Source organism: Prionailurus bengalensis, chromosome A3, assembly GCF_016509475.1.
Source record: "Prionailurus bengalensis isolate Pbe53 chromosome A3, Fcat_Pben_1.1_paternal_pri, whole genome shotgun sequence".
In the NCBI taxonomy this organism is placed as follows: domain Eukaryota; kingdom Metazoa; phylum Chordata; class Mammalia; order Carnivora; family Felidae; genus Prionailurus; species Prionailurus bengalensis.
Genome location: NC_057354.1, coordinates 31139135 through 31157157, shown reverse-complemented (window position 1 = coordinate 31157157; position 18023 = coordinate 31139135). Strand labels below are relative to the sequence as shown.

At 47.8% G+C, this 18023-nt stretch overlaps 1 protein-coding gene across 2 annotated transcripts; it reads right to left on the bottom strand.

Moving 5' to 3' along the window:
• Window positions 1-1613: 1613 nt before the first annotated feature.
• Window positions 1614-17519, bottom strand: LOC122496539 (prion protein). Of its 2 annotated transcripts, XM_043602839.1 has the most exons (3): window positions 17221-17519; window positions 14453-14550; window positions 1614-3961 (listed from the first exon to the last, which is right to left on the bottom strand). In XM_043602839.1, exon 3 carries the CDS (start codon window positions 3949-3951, stop codon window positions 3169-3171), a length of 783 nt encoding a protein of 260 aa, XP_043458774.1. In that variant the 5' UTR covers window positions 3952-3961; window positions 14453-14550; window positions 17221-17519; the 3' UTR covers window positions 1614-3168. The 2 variants fall into 2 exon arrangements, with proteins under 2 accessions (XP_043458774.1, XP_043458775.1); XM_043602840.1 differs by lacking the exon at window positions 14453-14550 and having other exon boundaries at window positions 17221-17410.
• Between the last annotated feature and the right edge of the window lie 504 nt (window positions 17520-18023).

Below are 18023 nucleotides of genomic sequence, written 5' to 3'. Positions count from 1 at the left end.
AAGGGGGGCAGTGGACTCTACGTGCAGGCCTAGAAGGGGACCCTTTGAAGTACACAGCGAGGACAGGGGCCCCAGAGCTCCAGCCTGAGGGCTATGAGAAGCCAGTGTCTCATGTGGCCTGGGAGGGGGTGGGACAGTGATGGGCCCTCCGAGGCCTAACTCCCTGTCCCATTTGGCAAGGCCGGGGTCTGGGGAAGCTCAGGTTCTGGTTGAGATTAAGGCTCCCACTATGGTGGGAAGCAATACAAACCCAAATTTCCATCCAAAGCAGCGGACACTTATTTGGTCTCAGCCCCAGAGAGCTGGGAAACACAAGTTGACACGTGACACTTCCCCAGAAGAAACCTCTCTGGGAGTTAGAATCAGTTAAGTCAATCGTTTTCAAATTGTTTTTTTCCTTTCTTTTTTTAAATGTTTATTTTTGAAAGAGAGAGAGAGAGAGAGAGAGAGAGAGGGAGAGACAGTGAGTGGGGGAGGGGCAGAGAGAGGGAGACACAGAATCTGAAACAGGCTCCAGGCCCTGATCTATCAGCACAGAGCCCGATGGGGGGCTAGAACTCATGAACCGTGAGATCATGACCTGAGCCTACATCGGACGCTTAACCACTTAGCTACCCGGGTGCTTTTTTTTTTTTTTTTTAAAGAGAAAATTCTTTTAGCACAACTCACAGGAGTTGGGAAGTTAACAGGAAGAACATACGGGGTCTGAGGTACATGTTAGATCACGGACTTTGGCCCTCTGAGTATCTATGCTTTGGACATTTGAAGTCTTCTCAGCGGGCCACTCTTGAGAAACTATGACCGGCAGGTAATGAAGTTTATTTTTAAAGAATTAGGAAAATGGCCCAAACAAAATAGTTCTAGAAATTTTTATGTTCGGGATTAAGTTTGAGGCTTACTCATGGATGAGTCATGCTTTTGAAACTTAGGTGTCCGTTCCAGCAGTTTTGCGAGCGATAGGGTTCCGACGCGTGGACTTCTTTCTTGCCGTTTTTAGGACAAAGTTGATGCTGCGATCGCTACTGGATATTGGCATTTCCTAAGGTATTAACAAATACTGTGAGTTCAACCACCGTCATTTCCGTGATTATTTGAAGCACTGTGACAAATGAGTGGCCTTTGTGGACCTGAGGTGTTCAATTTCAGCCCAAAGGGAGGGACTGCCCCTGGGGCTCCCAGGGTCTGGGAGATTTTATGAGCTGAGACTGGGGGTGAGAGGGGTGTGTGTATGGGGGGGAGGGGCAATCAAGTTGGTACCTGAGAGCCTGCTCAGTTCCAATTTAGTCAAGAAAATCCTCGATTTCAAAATCCAGGACAGAAAAGCAGCTTCCAGAGTGCCAGGACTGTCTTCCTCCGTTGCAATAGTGCCTTTGGCATCTACCCAGTGCCAAGGACACTCAAGACATTTGCAGAAAAAATGAAAAGGTAGCCGGGAGCAGCTGGCATGTGTGCCCGGAGCACAGCTGAGGGCAGGATCGCAAGCGGGTGCAGGGGACACTGGTCACCACAGGGGCGTGGGGACTGCACGAGCCGCTTTGTTCCAGTTCACCCCCACAATGGCCCTGCCAACACAGGGCACAGTGGAGAACATCACTGCCAACACCACAACACGCTCACTTAGCTCCTGTTTAATTCTGGTCCAGATATAGAACATTTATACAATTTTTTATACAAGTGCATGCAAAGTTACAAATATAGAAAATATAAAGTACATGCATATTTCAAAGATCCACCATGGATCTTTATACAAAACTATTCAGTGCACATGTAAGCCTGAGGACCACGCAAAAGGGTTTTCTACGTATTAAGTATTTAGTACCTTACAAAAACAGGTGGTACGATAGATCAGATAGATGTTAACTCCTCTAACCCAAATTTCTATGTTGGTCATACACAATATATATATATATAATAATTTTTTTTTCTTTTTTTTTTTTTACATCAAATACCCGCACAGTGCAAGCCAGTAACATTGCAGGACGGTAATTCATCAGCTAGGTGACAATAACGAATGACCCAGACAATAATTTTACCTTAAATAACAGTAACAGAATTCTTTTTCTCCACTCTGAATGGATGTTTCTGTCATCTGCCACCTAAGGTATTTTTTGGGATGGCCAAACCAGGACTTGACACAGTTCTGGCTTTCGACAGTTATGAGACAGCAATGGAGAAATGCGAGCACTTCTTTTGTCTACTAATCATTTTCTTCATTGTGTAATGCTCTGGGAGAACGGTATTTTCACGCTGCACCTTCGTCTATGTCAAAATGGTTCTGGTTCCCAGGTAAATGACCAAAGATTTGCTCTCAGTGCCCAGAAAGTGGTGCAATTTTTTACTGCCCTACTTCTCTACAGTTTAGGTTGTGAAAGAAAGGAATGCCACGAGTAGGTGCTTTAAACGTCCAAGCCGGGAGCTCGCCTCCAAGGGCACCAAGTGTTGGGCTATTTTTTAGTCTTTTTGTGTTGTTGGTTACGCGCGTTCCCTGTGAAAACCTCGTCTGCCGAGGTCTAGTGCCTCTTGACACGATAGCTGCTGTGTAGCCCACACTGCAAAATGCAAGACTCTGTCCCAGCTCTGTGCAGACACAGGGCACGTGCTCTCTGGCGTGCTGAGCCTGGGCCCAGGAGCTAAGGATCTCTAGTTTTGTTTTTTGAATGAGTATCATGTGGCCATGATACTCAAATTTGGCAGAAATGCTCTCTGAACGGGGAAATGTAGTCAGGTTCTCTTAAAACGGGTGAGGAAAATGTCCCAAGTTGCCGTGAAATCACGGCTAAGATGGGGCATTAGTGTACTGAGCTCTAGCTGGGGAAGGAGCCAGAGGTATTCAGGCGAAGGTACTTGAAGGCTGTTTTGAGAATCGACTTCGCCTCAATCTGCCGCACTAGACAAAAAAAGGAGCCCTAGATCAACCAATGATTATTTGTTGTTGTTATTCCCAGCCCAGCACTAGCACTGGCCCATGAAGGACTCAATTCCTCGGGGCTCGAATAAATAGCATCCTGGGTCTGCTCTACATTTCCCGGGGCCATCGGTGCCAAGGGTATTAGCCTATGGGCGATAGAGAAGCAGGAATGAAACACCATCACTACAGGGCTGTAGGTAGACACCCCCTCCCCCAACCCGTAAAAGATGAAGAAGATGGGGAAGACGGCAAGGCCGCCCTCAACCCCCGATCAGGAGGATGAGGAGCGAGAGGAGGAGAATCACGGGAGGCGGGGAGAAGAGGATGGCGCTCGCCCCTCTTTGGTAGTAGGCCTCAGACTCTTTCTGGTACTGGGTGACGCACATCTGCTCCACCACGCGCTCCATTATCTTCATGTCGGTCTCCGTGAAGTTCTCCCCCTTGGTGGTGGTGGTGACCGTGTGCTGCCTGACCGTGATGTTGACGCAGTCGTGCACAAAGTTGTTCTGGTTGCTGTACTGATCCACTGGCCTGTAGTACACTTGGTTGGGGTAGCGGTACATGTTTTCACGGTAGTAACGGTCCTCGTAGTCGTTGCCAAAATGAATGAGGGGCCGGCTCATGGCACTCCCCAGCATGTAGCCGCCGAGGCCCCCCACCACCGCCCCGGCTGCCGCGGCTCCTGCCATGTGCTTCATGTTGGTTTTCGGCTTACTGGGTTTGCCCCACTGACTGTGGGTGCCACCACCTTGACCCCAGCCGCCGCCGGCGTGGGGCTGACCCCAGCCACCGCCGGCGTGGGGCTGACCCCAGCCACCGCCGGCGTGGGGCTGACCCCAGCCGCCGCCGGCGTGGGGCTGACCCCAGCCACCACCGCCCTGGGGTGGGTAACGGTTGCCTCCAGGACTGCCCTGCCCCGGGTACCGGCTCCCCCCAGTGTTCCATCCTCCACCAGGCTTCGGCCGCTTCTTGCAGAGGCCCACGTCACTCCATGTGGCCACAAACAGAACCAGGATCCAGCCGCCTATGTGGCCTTTCACCATGACGATGTATCTGCAAAATGAGAAGGGCGTCAGCATCTTACGTTCGTGTTGGAACCACTCGGCGCTTGCTGCGTAATGAATGAACGCTCGAGTGAGAGCGTCTGCATGTCGGTCACAAAGGCTCTCCACTCCTACCTCTCCTCTGTGGCACTTATGACAAAAGTAATGTCAAATAAAGCATTAACACAGCTTTGTCCTTCTCTAAGGACAAATTTGTCCTTCAGATCATTTCTGGCTCTGTTTCCTGGAAACCTGATAACGATGGAATGTTAGCAATGTTGCTTATGGTAAAAATAACCCGATTGATAAAGTGCGTCTGGTGGGTCTGCCATAGCTTTGAGCATCCCTAGAGGGGTGATTGCTGTAACCAGGCATGTCCTTGTGGGGACCCTGGAAGCAGTGCCCCTTTGGGGCTGTCACGAGGGACACCAGATCCTGCAAGGTCTGGGGCTTCTACGTGAAGGGGAACTCTTCACCCACCAATACGGGCCTCATTCCCTTGCACCCAAGGAGTTACTTGTAGGGGCTGGGAATGGAGGCAAGTCCCTGGCTGCTGTGTGGACTGCTACGAGGATCCTGGTGTGGCCCCTTCTGGAACCTTCTGGGAACTTGGTGTAGCCCCTATGGAAGTCTTGTGAGCTAGGAAGCCCCCCCCCCCCCCCCCCCCTGCCAGTTGAGTTTGCAGTAATTAAATGACTTTGAAAACCGCTGGTTCATGTCTCCTTTCATCTGCGGGAATGAATGTCAGCAGGGAGCGAGTCCTGTTTGTTGCTCTCTCCTCGGGACCTGGGGTGGCACCTGGCAGAGCAGGCCCACGATAGGTGTTTGTGCGTGAAGGAATTCATACCCTCACAATGTGTAAGTGCCGGCAAGAATCTCCTCAAAGTAATTCTCAATACAACAGTTTTTGGAAACGGGAAACATGCAGGATCTTGCAAGCCTGCTTGTCAATTCATCTTTTCTTCTATAAAAAGGGCTGCTCAAAGCAGGTCAAAAATGGCCATGTCCACAAAATTTGCGGATACTCAGTCACTGAATGAGTTTTAGCTCGGCATTTAATGGCTTATGAGTGACTTATTTTCTAATTGTCGGTACAAAAGAAACCGGTCTCACATACAATGACCAGCACAGCTTAGGACTAAACCAGCCAAGTATCCTGGATAATGATTAATGACCCTCTACAGAATGCACGTTCACCAAACTAAAAACCTCCCTTCCGATTAAATACCTTATTTCCCCTGGGTGCTCCGTTCCGAGCGCAGAGATCAAAGACACACACACATATGCAGGGGAAGGAGAACGATGCAGTAAGTAAATGAATTCACATCTTGTTTATGCTTCTACTATCATTACTGAAAATCTCGGTGGCCATAAGTGAATAAAAATATATCTGAAAGTTACAAGCCAAGTTCAACTGCTCAGATCATGCCAGTCAGGATTTTTGGAGGCTCTTCTGGGTAGGGTTAGAGGGGCAGGGTCCTGAGACACGTCGGCTGGCCTTCTTCGGGCACCCTCAGCACGAGTCCCCGGTGCCCAGCCGTCTACAAGCCTGCTCCCCTGGGGTATTCTTCACTTGCACACAGGCTCCAGCTATCAGCCTCCGTGCTGCCCACACTTCTGCTCACACACTGCAGGGAACTGAACTAGGGGAGTGTCGCCCCAGTCAACATTTCCCAATTTAATGGAGTTTTATGTCAACAACTACTTTGTTCACCCCAGTGAGCCGAACCCAGCCAACACCGAGGAGTTATTCTTGAATTTCCTCTTTCTCACAGGACACGATGATTCTACCGGCAAATCTTATCAGCTCTATACTGAAAATAAATCCTAAATCCCAAAACCACTCACATTTCCCGACACTACTTAGTATCCCGAGTGAAGCATCTACTGCTCCTGGACAGGCTCTTTCAACAGCCTCCAACCAGCCTCCCTGCTTTCCCCAGGCCCCCACTGTGTGTTCTCTACTCAGCAGCCCAGGGCTCACACAACCTTTTAATATGTAGCTCACACCATGCCTCTTCCCTTCCCCCCAAGTGGCACTCCTTCATGCCCAGGGTAAGACCCCAAGTCCTGACCATGCCAGCAGGGCCCCACATGACCTTGCCTCTCTGGCCTCCTCCTGCTCCCCAGACTTAATAAGCACTTTCCCATCTCAGGGCCTTTGCACCTGCTGCTCCCAGGACTGGAAGGTTCTCCCTCCACAGTTACTCATGTGGCTCAAGTTTGCTCTAATGTCACCTCTGCAGGGCTGCCCATGCCACTCTACCTAAGCCAGCACCCTGCATCCTATCCCCTTATCCTGCTTCATTTTTTTTGGGGGGGGGGGGGAGGGACATGGGGGAGGAAGAGAGAAAGAAAGAGAGAGAGAAAGAGATAGAATCCCAAGCAGGTGCCATGCTCATCACAGAGCTTGATGTAGGGCTCAGTCTCATGACCACGAGATCATGACCTGAGCTGAAATCAAATGTCAGGACCCTCAACGGACTGAGCTGCCCAGGCGCCCCTCCTGCTTCATTTTTCTCCAGAGCAGGGATGCTTACTTGACATCTACGATTTATTATTTGCTTCCTGTTCACCTTCTCCACGGGAGTGCAGGCCACCCCAGGGCGGGAGTTTTGTTTTGTTCACAGCTGGGCCCCAGGTGCGTAAACACAGTGCCTGGCTTACACAATAAATGCTGAGTGAATGGAGGAGTGTGAACATATCTGTTACAAAGCATAAGAAATAACCAAACTAAAAATCAAATTGTTACAAGAGTGAACCATATTTATGAATTCTCACAACACTCTTTCCTGCAATGGCCGGCTGTCTAACAACTACGATCCACTTATCTAAAGGTTGACCTCACGTGCCATCTGGACTCCGGCTGGACGGCGATGTTACCTGATATGGTTGAGGCAGCTGGAAAAGCAGGTAGCAAGGGAAGTAACACCAAGACTGGCTTTGAACATGCCCTGCCCAAGGCTGTAAGAGTCCCAGCTCTATAAGCGCGTGCAGGTATGTGAGCAGACGGTGACACCACATAGTAAAGGCGGCACAGAGAGGGACTCGGTCCTCAGGAGGCTGGGCACGGGACGTGGAAGGGGGCACAGAGCATTCAGAGTGGAGACGGGCAGTGAGAGTGTCAGCAGGACTGGGGGCTGCAGGTGGCTTCATCGAAGTGGGGCCTTCATGTGCAGCAGAGAGGCAGGCGGGGTCAGGCAGGAAAGGGCCTCACCAGCAAGCTGAGCAGACACCCCCACTGCCCTGGGACAGTCTACACCCATTGTTCCTGGTGCTAATATTAAGAGCGCCCCTTTCATTCTCAAGAGTGCCCCAGTATGTTAACACAGGCAGCCTAATTATAAGGCATATTAAGTAGTCTGGACTTGATCCTGAAAGTATTAAGGAGCCAGTGATGAGTTCTGGGTTCTCCCTGAGAAAGAACATTGTGGAGAATGGACTGGGGACTGTGTGTGTGCGTGTGTGTGTGTGTGTGTGTGTGTGTGTGGACACAGGGAAACTAGTTTCAAGGCTACTGCAGTGATTGAGGTAAAAGATGGCGGCCTTGCCAGGGAAGGAGATGGTCTCCTTCCATGGATGGTGTGCGTTAGAAGGCAGCTTCTGGAGGACTTGGTGTTTGTTGTACAGGATGGGAGCCTGGAAGAGTCGAAGTGGCACCCAGGCTTGTGGACTGGACAACTGCATGGACAGAACACAGAAGTGTGGGGCAGGTCTCAGGGGAGGTAAATGAGGGGCTTGGCTTTAGCAACACTCTCACCAAGCTGTGTGTGCCATGGCACGCATTGCTGCCCAGTACTTTATTAAAGCCGAATACTGGATAAACTAGGCTAATCACAGAATATCTGAGGACAAGACCGTTTGGAGATGAGGATCAGTTGAGAACAACAAAAGCAACATTTAGTTATGAAAAGTTATTAAAAATAACAGCTACAGTTTGAAGTATAGAACCATTTCTAAAGGTAAGTGGGACTCAAAACTTACAGAAGACCTTGGAGAGTTTCTTTCTGTTTGCGATAAAATTGGGAAGATCTTCTATTATTTATTTTTTTTTTCAACGTTTATTTTATTTTTTGGGACAGAGAGAGACAGAGCATGAACGGGGGAGGGGCAGAGAGAGAGGGAGACACAGAATCGGAAACAGGCTCCAGGCTCCGAGCCATCAGCCCAGAGCCTGACGCGGGGCTCGAACTCACGGACCGCGAGATCGTGACCTGGCTGAAGTCGGACGCTTAACCGACTGCGCCACCCAGGCGCCCCAAGATCTTCTATTATTTAATGCAAACCTCTCACTCTACAAATTAGGCTACCAAGATTCAGAGAAGTCAGGTGACAATAGCCATGATTACAGTGCCGGTTAGTAAAATCGTTGGGGATGGAGATTGGGATTCTGAGTCCCTGGCTGTGCCAGGACACTATTCCTATAAGATACTCTCTGTGAATGGTCAGGTTGTAGCCCAATCCTCTGGTACATTTCAAGACATTAAGTATGTCAAAGGTCAACAGCTCTTTATCACTTTAAAAAATACTCTTAGCAGACTAGGAATAGGAGGAAACTCCCCTAGCCTGATAAACGTTATATAACAAAACCAGTAAACACACTTAGCGGATAGCCTCTGAAGGCACTCCTGTCCGAGATCAAAAATAAGACAAGGACGTCCATCATCACAGTACTGAAGGTCCCGTTCAATGCCACATGCAGAGACAAAGAAGTAGCCAGGGCAAGAAATGCAAGGAAAGAGCCAGCTGTCATTATTTGCAGTTAAGGTGATCACACAACAGAAAACCCAACAGACTCATCAGAAATGACACGAGACCCAGTTCTAGAGTTCAGCAAGGCTGTGGGATACAAGACCGGCCTAGAAAAATCAACAGCATTTCTCTACACCACCAAGAATCGACTAGAAAAAAAAAAAAAATCACAGCGAAACCAAACTGTAAAATTTCCAGGAACGGATTTAACTGAGAAAAAATAAGACCGGGGAAACAATTTTTTAACTCCAATAAAGAACACTGACGATGATCTGTAAAAATGGAAAGGTATTCATGGCTTTGACTGGGATGACTCAGTATTAGAAAGATATCTGTCAATGACCACCCCCCCCAAGTGAACCTATAATTTCAACCAAATGACAATCAAAGTCTACCTGGATTTTTTGAGGAGTTCAATAAACTTACAAGGTGAAGGAATGTCCATGAATAGCAAACTCCACCTTAAAAAGGAACAGAGAGGAATCTACTGCATCAGATATAAATCCTACTACAGAGCCATAGCAGTAGAGACCGCACAGTAGAAGTCTAGGAACAAACCAATAGACCAACGCGAGTAGAAGATAAACCCTTGAATACATACTTTAGCAGGGACTTGATATACAATAAAGCAAGTACCACAAATCATTGGAGAAAGGAAGGTTGTTTAGCGGGTGCTTCTGGGAAACCAAAGAAAAAATAAAACTGGATCCCTAATGCCACATGCAAGAGCAGACTCTAGATGGAATACAGACCCAGCTGGGAAAGGTAAAAGTAGGTCATTAGAAGAAGACACAGGGGCGCCTGGGTGGTTCAGTCGGTTAAGTGTAGGACTTTGGCTCAGGTCATGATCTCGCGGTCCGTGAGTTCAAGTGCGGGAAGCCTGCTTAGGATTCTCTCTCTCTCTCTCTCTCTCTCTCTCTCTCTCTCTCTCCCTCTCTCTGCTCCTCCCCTACTTGCTCTCTCTCTCTCAGAATAAATAAACTTAAAAAAAAAATAAAAGAAGAAGAAAATACAGGTGTATGTCTATGTGACCTGGAGAAGGAGTAGGGAAAAGACTTTTCATTTTTTTAAATTTTATTTTAGAAAGAGACAGAGACGTGGGGGTGGGGGGGGAGGGTGGGTGATGGGTATTGAGGAGGGCACCTTTTGGGATGAGCACTGGGTGTTGTATGGAAACCAATTTGACAATAAATTTCATATATTGAAAAAAAAAAGAAAAAAAGAAAGAGACAGAAACAAGGCATGAGCAGGGGAAGGGCGGAGGCAGAAGGAAACACAGAATCTTAAGCAGCTCCAGGTTCTGAGCTGTCAGCACAGAATCTGACATGGGGCTCGAACTCATGAACCGTGAGAGCAAAGCCAGAGTCAGACACCCAACTGACTGAGCCACCCAGGTGCCCCAAGGAAGGACTTTTTAAACAAAAAACACACACCAAGAATAAGAATCTTATGACATGAAAGTTAAGGATTCTTGTTTAATGCTATGAAGAACACTACAGACAAAATTAAGAGAAGGAGTACATAATGGTAAAAAAAAAATATTTTTAGTATTTAAGACCAACAGAGTCTAGAACATTTCTAGAACTGACAAGGAATCCTTGCAAAGCAGTAAGAGACAGTAATTCCAACAGACAACAGGGCCACAAGATATAAAAACTGATCATTTATAAAAGAGGAAAAGCCAAAAGGGCATGAAAAGATATCCAAAATCATTAAGAATCAGATAAAATGGGACCAAAAAAAAAAAAAAAAAGTCACTTACACTTGACACTCTAGCCAAAAAGAAAAAAATTACCAAACCAAACCAAAACCACAAGAGAGTTGGATGATGCCAAGAAGGCAGAGATGTGGGAATAAAGGAACCCATGTGACTGTCAAAGGTGTGGGTGGTTTAACTGAACAGAAAGAATGAAAATAAATTAAATGATTATTCAACTCAAAAAAGAAGAAAACAGAAAATTTCAAAATACATCATAGTTATAAAGAAATAAGAGATGAAACTAGAACTTAATAAATAAAACCCAGAAAAATAAGGAATTTTTTTTTCTTTTTTCTTTTTTCTCTTTCCTTCTTTCCTTCCTTCCTTCCTTCCTTCCTTCTTTTGATAGAGAGGGCGCAAGTGAGCAAGGGGCAGAGAGAAAGAGAGAGAGGAAGAGAGAGAGAGGAAGAGAGACAGAGAATCCCATGACAGATAGTCCCATGAGGGGCAGAGAGGGAGAGAGATGGCGCAAGTGAACAAGGGACAGAGAGGGAGAGAGACAGAGAATCCTATAAGGGACAGTCCCATGAGGAGCAGAGAGAGAGAAACTGGGAGGAAAGAAGGGAGGGAGAAAGAGAAAGAGAGAGGAGCGGGGCTCACTGGAAGCAAGACTTGAACTTCTGAACAGTGAGATCACTGCCTGAGTCAGATGCTCAACCAACTGAACCACTCAGGTGCCCCAAGGAATTTCTAAATAAAATCGAATGACTTGAAAACGTAATACAAACACAAGCACACATCACTACACAGAGCCACATGGGGAATGGGAAAGGCAAAATAACCTTAGAAAAGGAAGCCTTTAGGGGCACCTGGGTGGCTCAATTGGTTAAGCGTCTGACTTCAGCTCAGGTCATGATCTCGCGGTTTGTGGGTTGGAGCCCCGCACTGGGCTTCATGCTGACAGCTCAGAGCCTGAAGCTGCTTTGGATTCTGTGTCTCCCTCTCTCTCTGCCCCTCCCTACTCAAGTTCTCTCTCTCTCTGTGTCTCTCAAAAATAAATAAACATTGGGGCGCCTGGGTAGCGCAGTCGGTTAGGCGTCCGACTTCAGCCAGGTCACGATCTCGCGGTCCGTGAGTTCGAGCCCCGCGTCAGGCTCTGGGCTGATGGCTCAGAGCCTGGAGCCTGTTTCCGATTCTGTGTCTCCCTCTCTCTCTGCCCCTCCCCCGTTCATGCTCTGTCTCTCTCTGTCCCAAAAATAAATAAAAAACGTGGAAAAAAATTAAAAAAAAAAAAATAAATATTGAAAAAAAATTAAAAAAAAAAAAAAGGGAAGGCTTCAAAAGAGTAACAGCCTTCTATGTGTAGCTGTGTTCCATGAATTAAAATCTGTGGGATGGACTGCCTTTCTGTTAAAATATAAATTACAAATACTGACTTTAGAATTAATTCAGCCAACAAACATTTACGGAATAACTAGTATGGGCCAGTTTTTAAATAAATAGAAATTTTGAACTGACCACTAACCATAAGAGAAACGAAAGAAAAAGTTGTGAAAAATTACATAGTATAATGTAATATTTACAATACAACTTATTGATTCATTCAACAAATATTTTAAGTTTATTTATTTTGAGAGAGAGAGGGAAAGAGGGAGAGAGGGAGAGAGAGATCGGGGGAAGGGCAGAGAGAGACAGGGGGAGAGAGAGAGAATCAGAGAATCCCAACATGGGGCTCAATCTCACCAACCATGTGATCATGACCTGAGCCGAAATCAAGAGGTGAACACTTAATCCGACTGGGCTACCCAGGCACCCCTCGTTCAACAAATATTCCAGTGCCTTCTAAGGTCCCAGCATTGTGTTAGTTGCTGGAGACACAATGGCGAGTAAGATATTTAGCTTGGTGGGTGATGTCATCTAGTGAAATGGGCAAAACTGGTGGGGAGTCCTGCTTGGAGAGAAACCAAGAGCTGTGGTTTGGACATGTTAACTTGGCAACATCTATGAGATGTTCAATTTAGGCAACTGTTTTAAGAACCTGGAGCCCAGCAGAGAGAACGGTTAGAGTGTCTTTACCTGGGCAACAGCGTCTAGAGCCAAGGGCTGATAAAGGGCCGAGACTGAAACCCCAGCACTTCCAGTGTAGGGCTCACGCCCTTAGTCACCCAGCCTCCACCAATATGGGTGCCAAAATCCAGCAGAAAATACCGCCAAACTGATTTTGGCAGTTAGTAAAAGAAGAATACACTGTGACCAATAAGGATTATTTTAGGAATGCGAGGATGGCTCAAAATCAGTAAATCTATTAATAGGTTAAAGAAATAAAACTGTAAGATTCTCCGCAGATACTGAAAGTTTTCAATTAAAATCAACCACCAGGGGCGCCTGGGTAGCTCAGTCGGTTAAGCGTCCAACTTCAGCTCAGGTCACTATCTCTCCGTTTGTGAGTTTGAGCCCTGCGTTGGGCTCTGTACTGACAGCTCAGAGCCTGGAGCCTGCTTCGGATTCTGTGTCTCTGTCTCTCTCTGCCCCTCTCCCACTTGTGCTCTGTCTCTCTCTGTCTATCAAAAATAAATAAAATGTAAAAAAAAAAAAATCAACCTCCATTCTTATTTTTAAAAAGGCGGGGTTGGGGGTGGGGTGGGGTTGGGGGTGGTGCCTGGGTGGCTCAGTCGGGTTAAGTATCTGACTCTTGATTTCAGTTCAGGTCGGGTCATGATCTCAAGGTTTGTGCGATCGAGCCCCATGCTGGGCTTTTTGCTGACAGCATGGAGCCTGCTTGGGATTCTCTTTCTCCCTCTCTGTCCCTCTGCCCACTCTCAAAATAAATAGATAGATAAGTAAACAAACAAATAAACAAGCATTAAAATAAATAAGAGCATGTGGCCTTGGTGCATGAGCAGATGGCAAAGCAATGGAACTCGAGAGAAGGCATGTAAAAGATCCATGAATTACCCCATTTATACACAGGGATACGAGAGTCAGAGCTGGTAGGAACTAGCCTAATGGTCATGTGCCAGGGGCCAAACTTCTAATACTTAGAACGTGTTATAACTTGAAACTTAACTGGCTAAATTGGGAAGTGGCACCAAACAGCTTCCCCCACCCCCAAAGTCCCTGGGGAAATTCCTCATCTTACCAGGGTAAAGTAGAACCTTGTCCTATTTTCATCTTTTTGAGGTCACTGCCCCTTAAAGAATCTGACGCAAACTCGACAAGATTTTGCAAAAACACTTTGGGATGTGGGGTTTCATGGGTACCTGAGGCCCAGGCCTGGACTGAACAGGACCCCCAACCCGGTCCATCACCAGAACTGCCTGAAGCGCTTTTAAAAAGCAACACTTCAGGTGCCTATTCCAGGCCCAGAGCCTGTGATGTCTAGCAATGGGAATTGGGGATTTATAGAAGCTACCAAGGGAACTGCACTCCCAACCAGGCTCCAGAGCTAGGTCCTCAGGAGCACAATGCTGAACCACATTTATAATGCTTTTCGTGAAGGGGCACGCTTCCCTGGCAGTGATCACACACACAGTTTAACAGCATTAAGTACAACACAGCTGAAGAAAAAGGATTAACAAACCGGAAAAAAATAAAATGCTCCCAACTGTAAGTCCTGCTACCCACACTATTCACTGAGGATTATTTTCCAGTGCAGCACAGTCACTGGGTGAGATGCAGGGGCAATCTGAATGTTTAATACAAAGCAGTTCACAGCTGCTACAGGGGCCTTAGAAGAGGAAGTAAGATCTGAAAGGGAGAATGGAATTTTTTTTTTTAAATCTTTATTCATTTTTGAGAGACAGAGTGTGAGCAGGGCACAGGTCAGAGAGAGAGCGAGATACAGAATCGGAAGCAGGCTCCGGGCTCCGAGCTGTCAGCACAGAGCCCGATGCGGGGCTCGAACTCACAGACCGTGAGATCATGACCTGAGCTGAAGTTAGACACCCAACCAACTCAGCCACCCAGGCACCCCATCCAGACCCTTATTTTCTATGACAGTTGGACACTTTCAACCTTCAGAAGACCAAAGAGATTCCACAGGGTACATACGTCTGTCGTGGCTCAGCTGAGCTGGGATTGTGCCTCCGAGAAGACCGGCTGCTTTGGCTTGGCTAAAGTTATTCAGTTTTCAAATATATTCGGGAGTCCTTAAAAACAACAAAAAAGAAAAAGCTAGAATTGATAAATAAATCTAAGAACTGATTCCTTAAAAGAAAAACCTAATATATATATTACTAAACTAATAAATCTACTCAAGAAAAAAATGAGACAGTATTTGAAAAAAAAAGAATGAGATCATTTTAAAAAGTAGCAAACAGGGGCGTCTGGGTGGCTTAGTCAGTTAAGCGTCCGCCTTCAGCTCAGGTCATGATCTCGTGGTTAGAGAGTTCGAGCACCACATCCGGCTCTGGGCTGACAGCTCAGAGCCTGGAGTCGGCTCTGGATTCTGTGTCTCCCTCTCTCTCTGCCCTTCCCCCACTCGCACTCTTTCTCTCTCTCTCAAAAGTAAATAAACATTAAAAAAATAAAAATAAAAAGCAGCAAACAGGACACAGCTTTCCCTCCTTCACACACAGAAAGCTGTGGGTCTGTATCATTTTATATATTGAGACATATGTGACCAATTAAAAAAACTGTATTATTTAGTAAAAGCAAATACTAACAAAAAAGAACATTAAAATCACCTCTAACTTCTATTAAAATGTCCATTTTTTGGTGCTTTTACTTTCAGATTTTCCACATATGCATTCACATTTGAGTAGCTTTGAAACCTGCATTTTGACTTGTCAGTTTCCCCCATATATCAGAGGCTCCAAAATCATGACTTTTGATGGTTACATAATGCTCCTTCCAGTTAATGTGCCATGATTTTCTGAGCTACTGCCCTGCTGTTGTTTCCCAGTTGGTTCTAATTTTAGATCATTCTGCACCAATATGTGCCTGCATCTGGCTTTTTTTCTTTTGTTTGCTTGTTTCTTCCATTGCAGGTAAATTCCCAGCAACAGGGTTTCTGGGTCACCATTTTAAGTTCTTAATGGAAGCACTGCCAGATTGTTTTGCAAAAAGTCTGCAATAATTCAGGACACCCAGAGGGGTGTGACTAGGAAAATAATAAAGGTATATCACATAAATTTCACATAAGTTTCACATAAATTAATCTTGGCAACAAACTCCGATGCAGGTATCATTTCCTCTATCATTTCTTCTATTTTATGAATGGACTAGAGGAGGATTATGACATTAGGTGACCCTCCAAAGTCAGGAAGTCGGTAGCAGGGCCATCTTTCTAACTCCAAAGCCCCGCCACACTTTTGGAAAACTGAATATTCAAGTTTCATGGCAGTTTTCTTTCTTTTTTTTATTTTTAAGTAATCTCTATATACCCAAGGTGGGGTTCCAACTCACAACCCAAAGATCAAGAGTCACATGATGTACAGACTGAGCCAGCTAGGGGCCCCCTCATGGCAACTTTCTTCTAGGGGTTACTGTATTACCGTTTTTGGTTTTGTTCATTTAATATATGTAAAATGATAATCCAGACTTCCTTTAATTTGCATTTTATTGTGTAAATCGCTCATCATTTCGCCATTTTTCTATGATAATCTTGACATTTTCCTCTCACAAATATGAAAACCGTGTCAGATACAAAACACCCCCTAGCCCTCTGTTTTCCTTCCCTTTCCAGCTGGTTCTTTTTAAGAGCTCCCCGGTGGTCATGGAAGTTAAACTGTTCCCTATTGGTGACTGTTCGCTTTCTCCTTGAAGTCTGAGAGAGTTCTTCATTTTTCCAGAGGTCTGACCTTTTTATTCAATTTTCTGTTTCCATTTTTTTGGTAATTTGATTTGTAAACACCTTAATCCTATTCCACCTGGAGTTTTTTCGCCAGGAAAAGGGAAACATCTCAGATGTTCAGCATGTGGGGAAGTGTTTATTAAACCGTGATGCTCTGAATGGAAGAAAAATACGCAACCATGACGATAGTCACGATCAAGGCAGGAGCCGTGTGTCCCCGGCCACCTGGCACACCAGGCCTCGAGACCGGAGAGCCGGGCCACCCCAGGCCCTACCCCGCCGAGGGCCCCGCCCACGCCCACCCGCTCGGCCCACGCTCTACCGAGGGCTGGACTGGTGAGGCCGCCTCTCGGGGGGGCCTCGCCGGCGAAGGGGGCCCCCAGGCGCCCGGACTCCCCTCCCGCCGAGGCCCTGGCTCCGGGCTGGCGCCCGCTCCCCACCCCCACTCCGCGCACCCTGGGGCGTCGGGTGGGGCCGGGCCCGGCGAAGGGCGTCCCCGGCCTCTGCCTGCCGGCGGGGAAGACGACCAAACGGCGAGCAGCCCGGAGCCCCGCGACCCCCCGGCGCCTCTGCCCGGAGCCGCTGGCGGGCCTTCTTGGCTTCCCCGGGCGCGTTTGCGCGAGGTGATCGCCACCACCTCGCCGGACTTTCGGCCCCTCGGGCCGCGAACACGCTCTGGGCAGGGCTAGACACCGTAGCATATCGTCATCCCTCCGCAGGGGGCCAGGCCGGCCGCGTCCGCCGCCCCCAGCCCCAACCAGGAAAGCGAAACCAGGCGTTTTCGTCACCCGAAAACCCACGAGCACCCTGGGGCAGGCCGGACGCGCCCCGCGCCCGCAGGGAAGCCCCCTTCTCCTCACGGTCAAGGTCTGCCCCCGCCCCCCAAAGCCCCGGGTTCTTGCTCCCGGGCTCCGCGGCGCCCCTCCCCCCCCCCCCCCCCCCCCCCCCCCCCCGCCGCACCCCGGTGCTCCGGACCCCGTCCCCTCCCCGCGCTGGGAGTCGACCAGGCGACCGGTCTGTTTACCTGCCTCGGTAGCACAGCAGAAGCTCTCCGCGCCGCGGCTGTCAGCGACTGGCGCGGAGGCTGGCGAAGCGCACCGCCCAGGACGACGGCAGGGGGCGGGGAAGGGGGCGGCGCGTGCACCAATGACCACGCGGTCTCAGGCGCGCTCCCGTGAGCCGCGGGCGGGCGGCGGGGGTTTACTCCCGGAGGGGCGGACCTGCCAAGGGCTCCCGGGCGTCTGAGTCTCCCTGAAAGGCGTGTTGGGATTCGCTTAAACGCTTGCACCGGCTGATGCCACCTCCCGGTGTCATCATTCCCTGACGTTGCTCATTGACTGTAAAAATCATCTTTAAAAAGAAATTCGGCCCGAAGCCCCAACTCCCCTGTTACATAATGGAGAGAATGAGACGTTAGGGAATGAGAAAGCAATTTCTGGAACTTTGGTAGCCAGGAATTTCTAGAGAGGAAAAATTTTTTGCTACCTTGGATTGAACCCAGTTTTATGAATTTTCGCATAAATTCTTAAAATTTGAGGCCTAGGAAGAACATTGGCCATCACCGGTTCTTTGATTTACTCAGTTTCTGTTCCTTATTTTATGCAAGAGAGGTGATTTAGATTGTGACACGCACAGGGAAAAATGCACTCCATTTAATAAGTCCACTCACATCACCTGTGGTAAACAGACGCGTTCTGTTTATTATTATTCCTGTTCTCATTACTCCTGCTAAGAAATTAGGTAGAGATTTGTCTCATGTAAAAGATGGTCAGGGATGAAGGGATAGAAGGATGGGAGTTAAGGTTTGGGGAACCATCTAAATTACAA

Coding starts and splice junctions, on each gene's coding strand:
- LOC122496539 (XM_043602839.1), bottom strand. CDS start 3,951: ATGGTGAAAGGCCACATAGGCGGCTGGATCCTGGTTCTGTTTGTGGCC.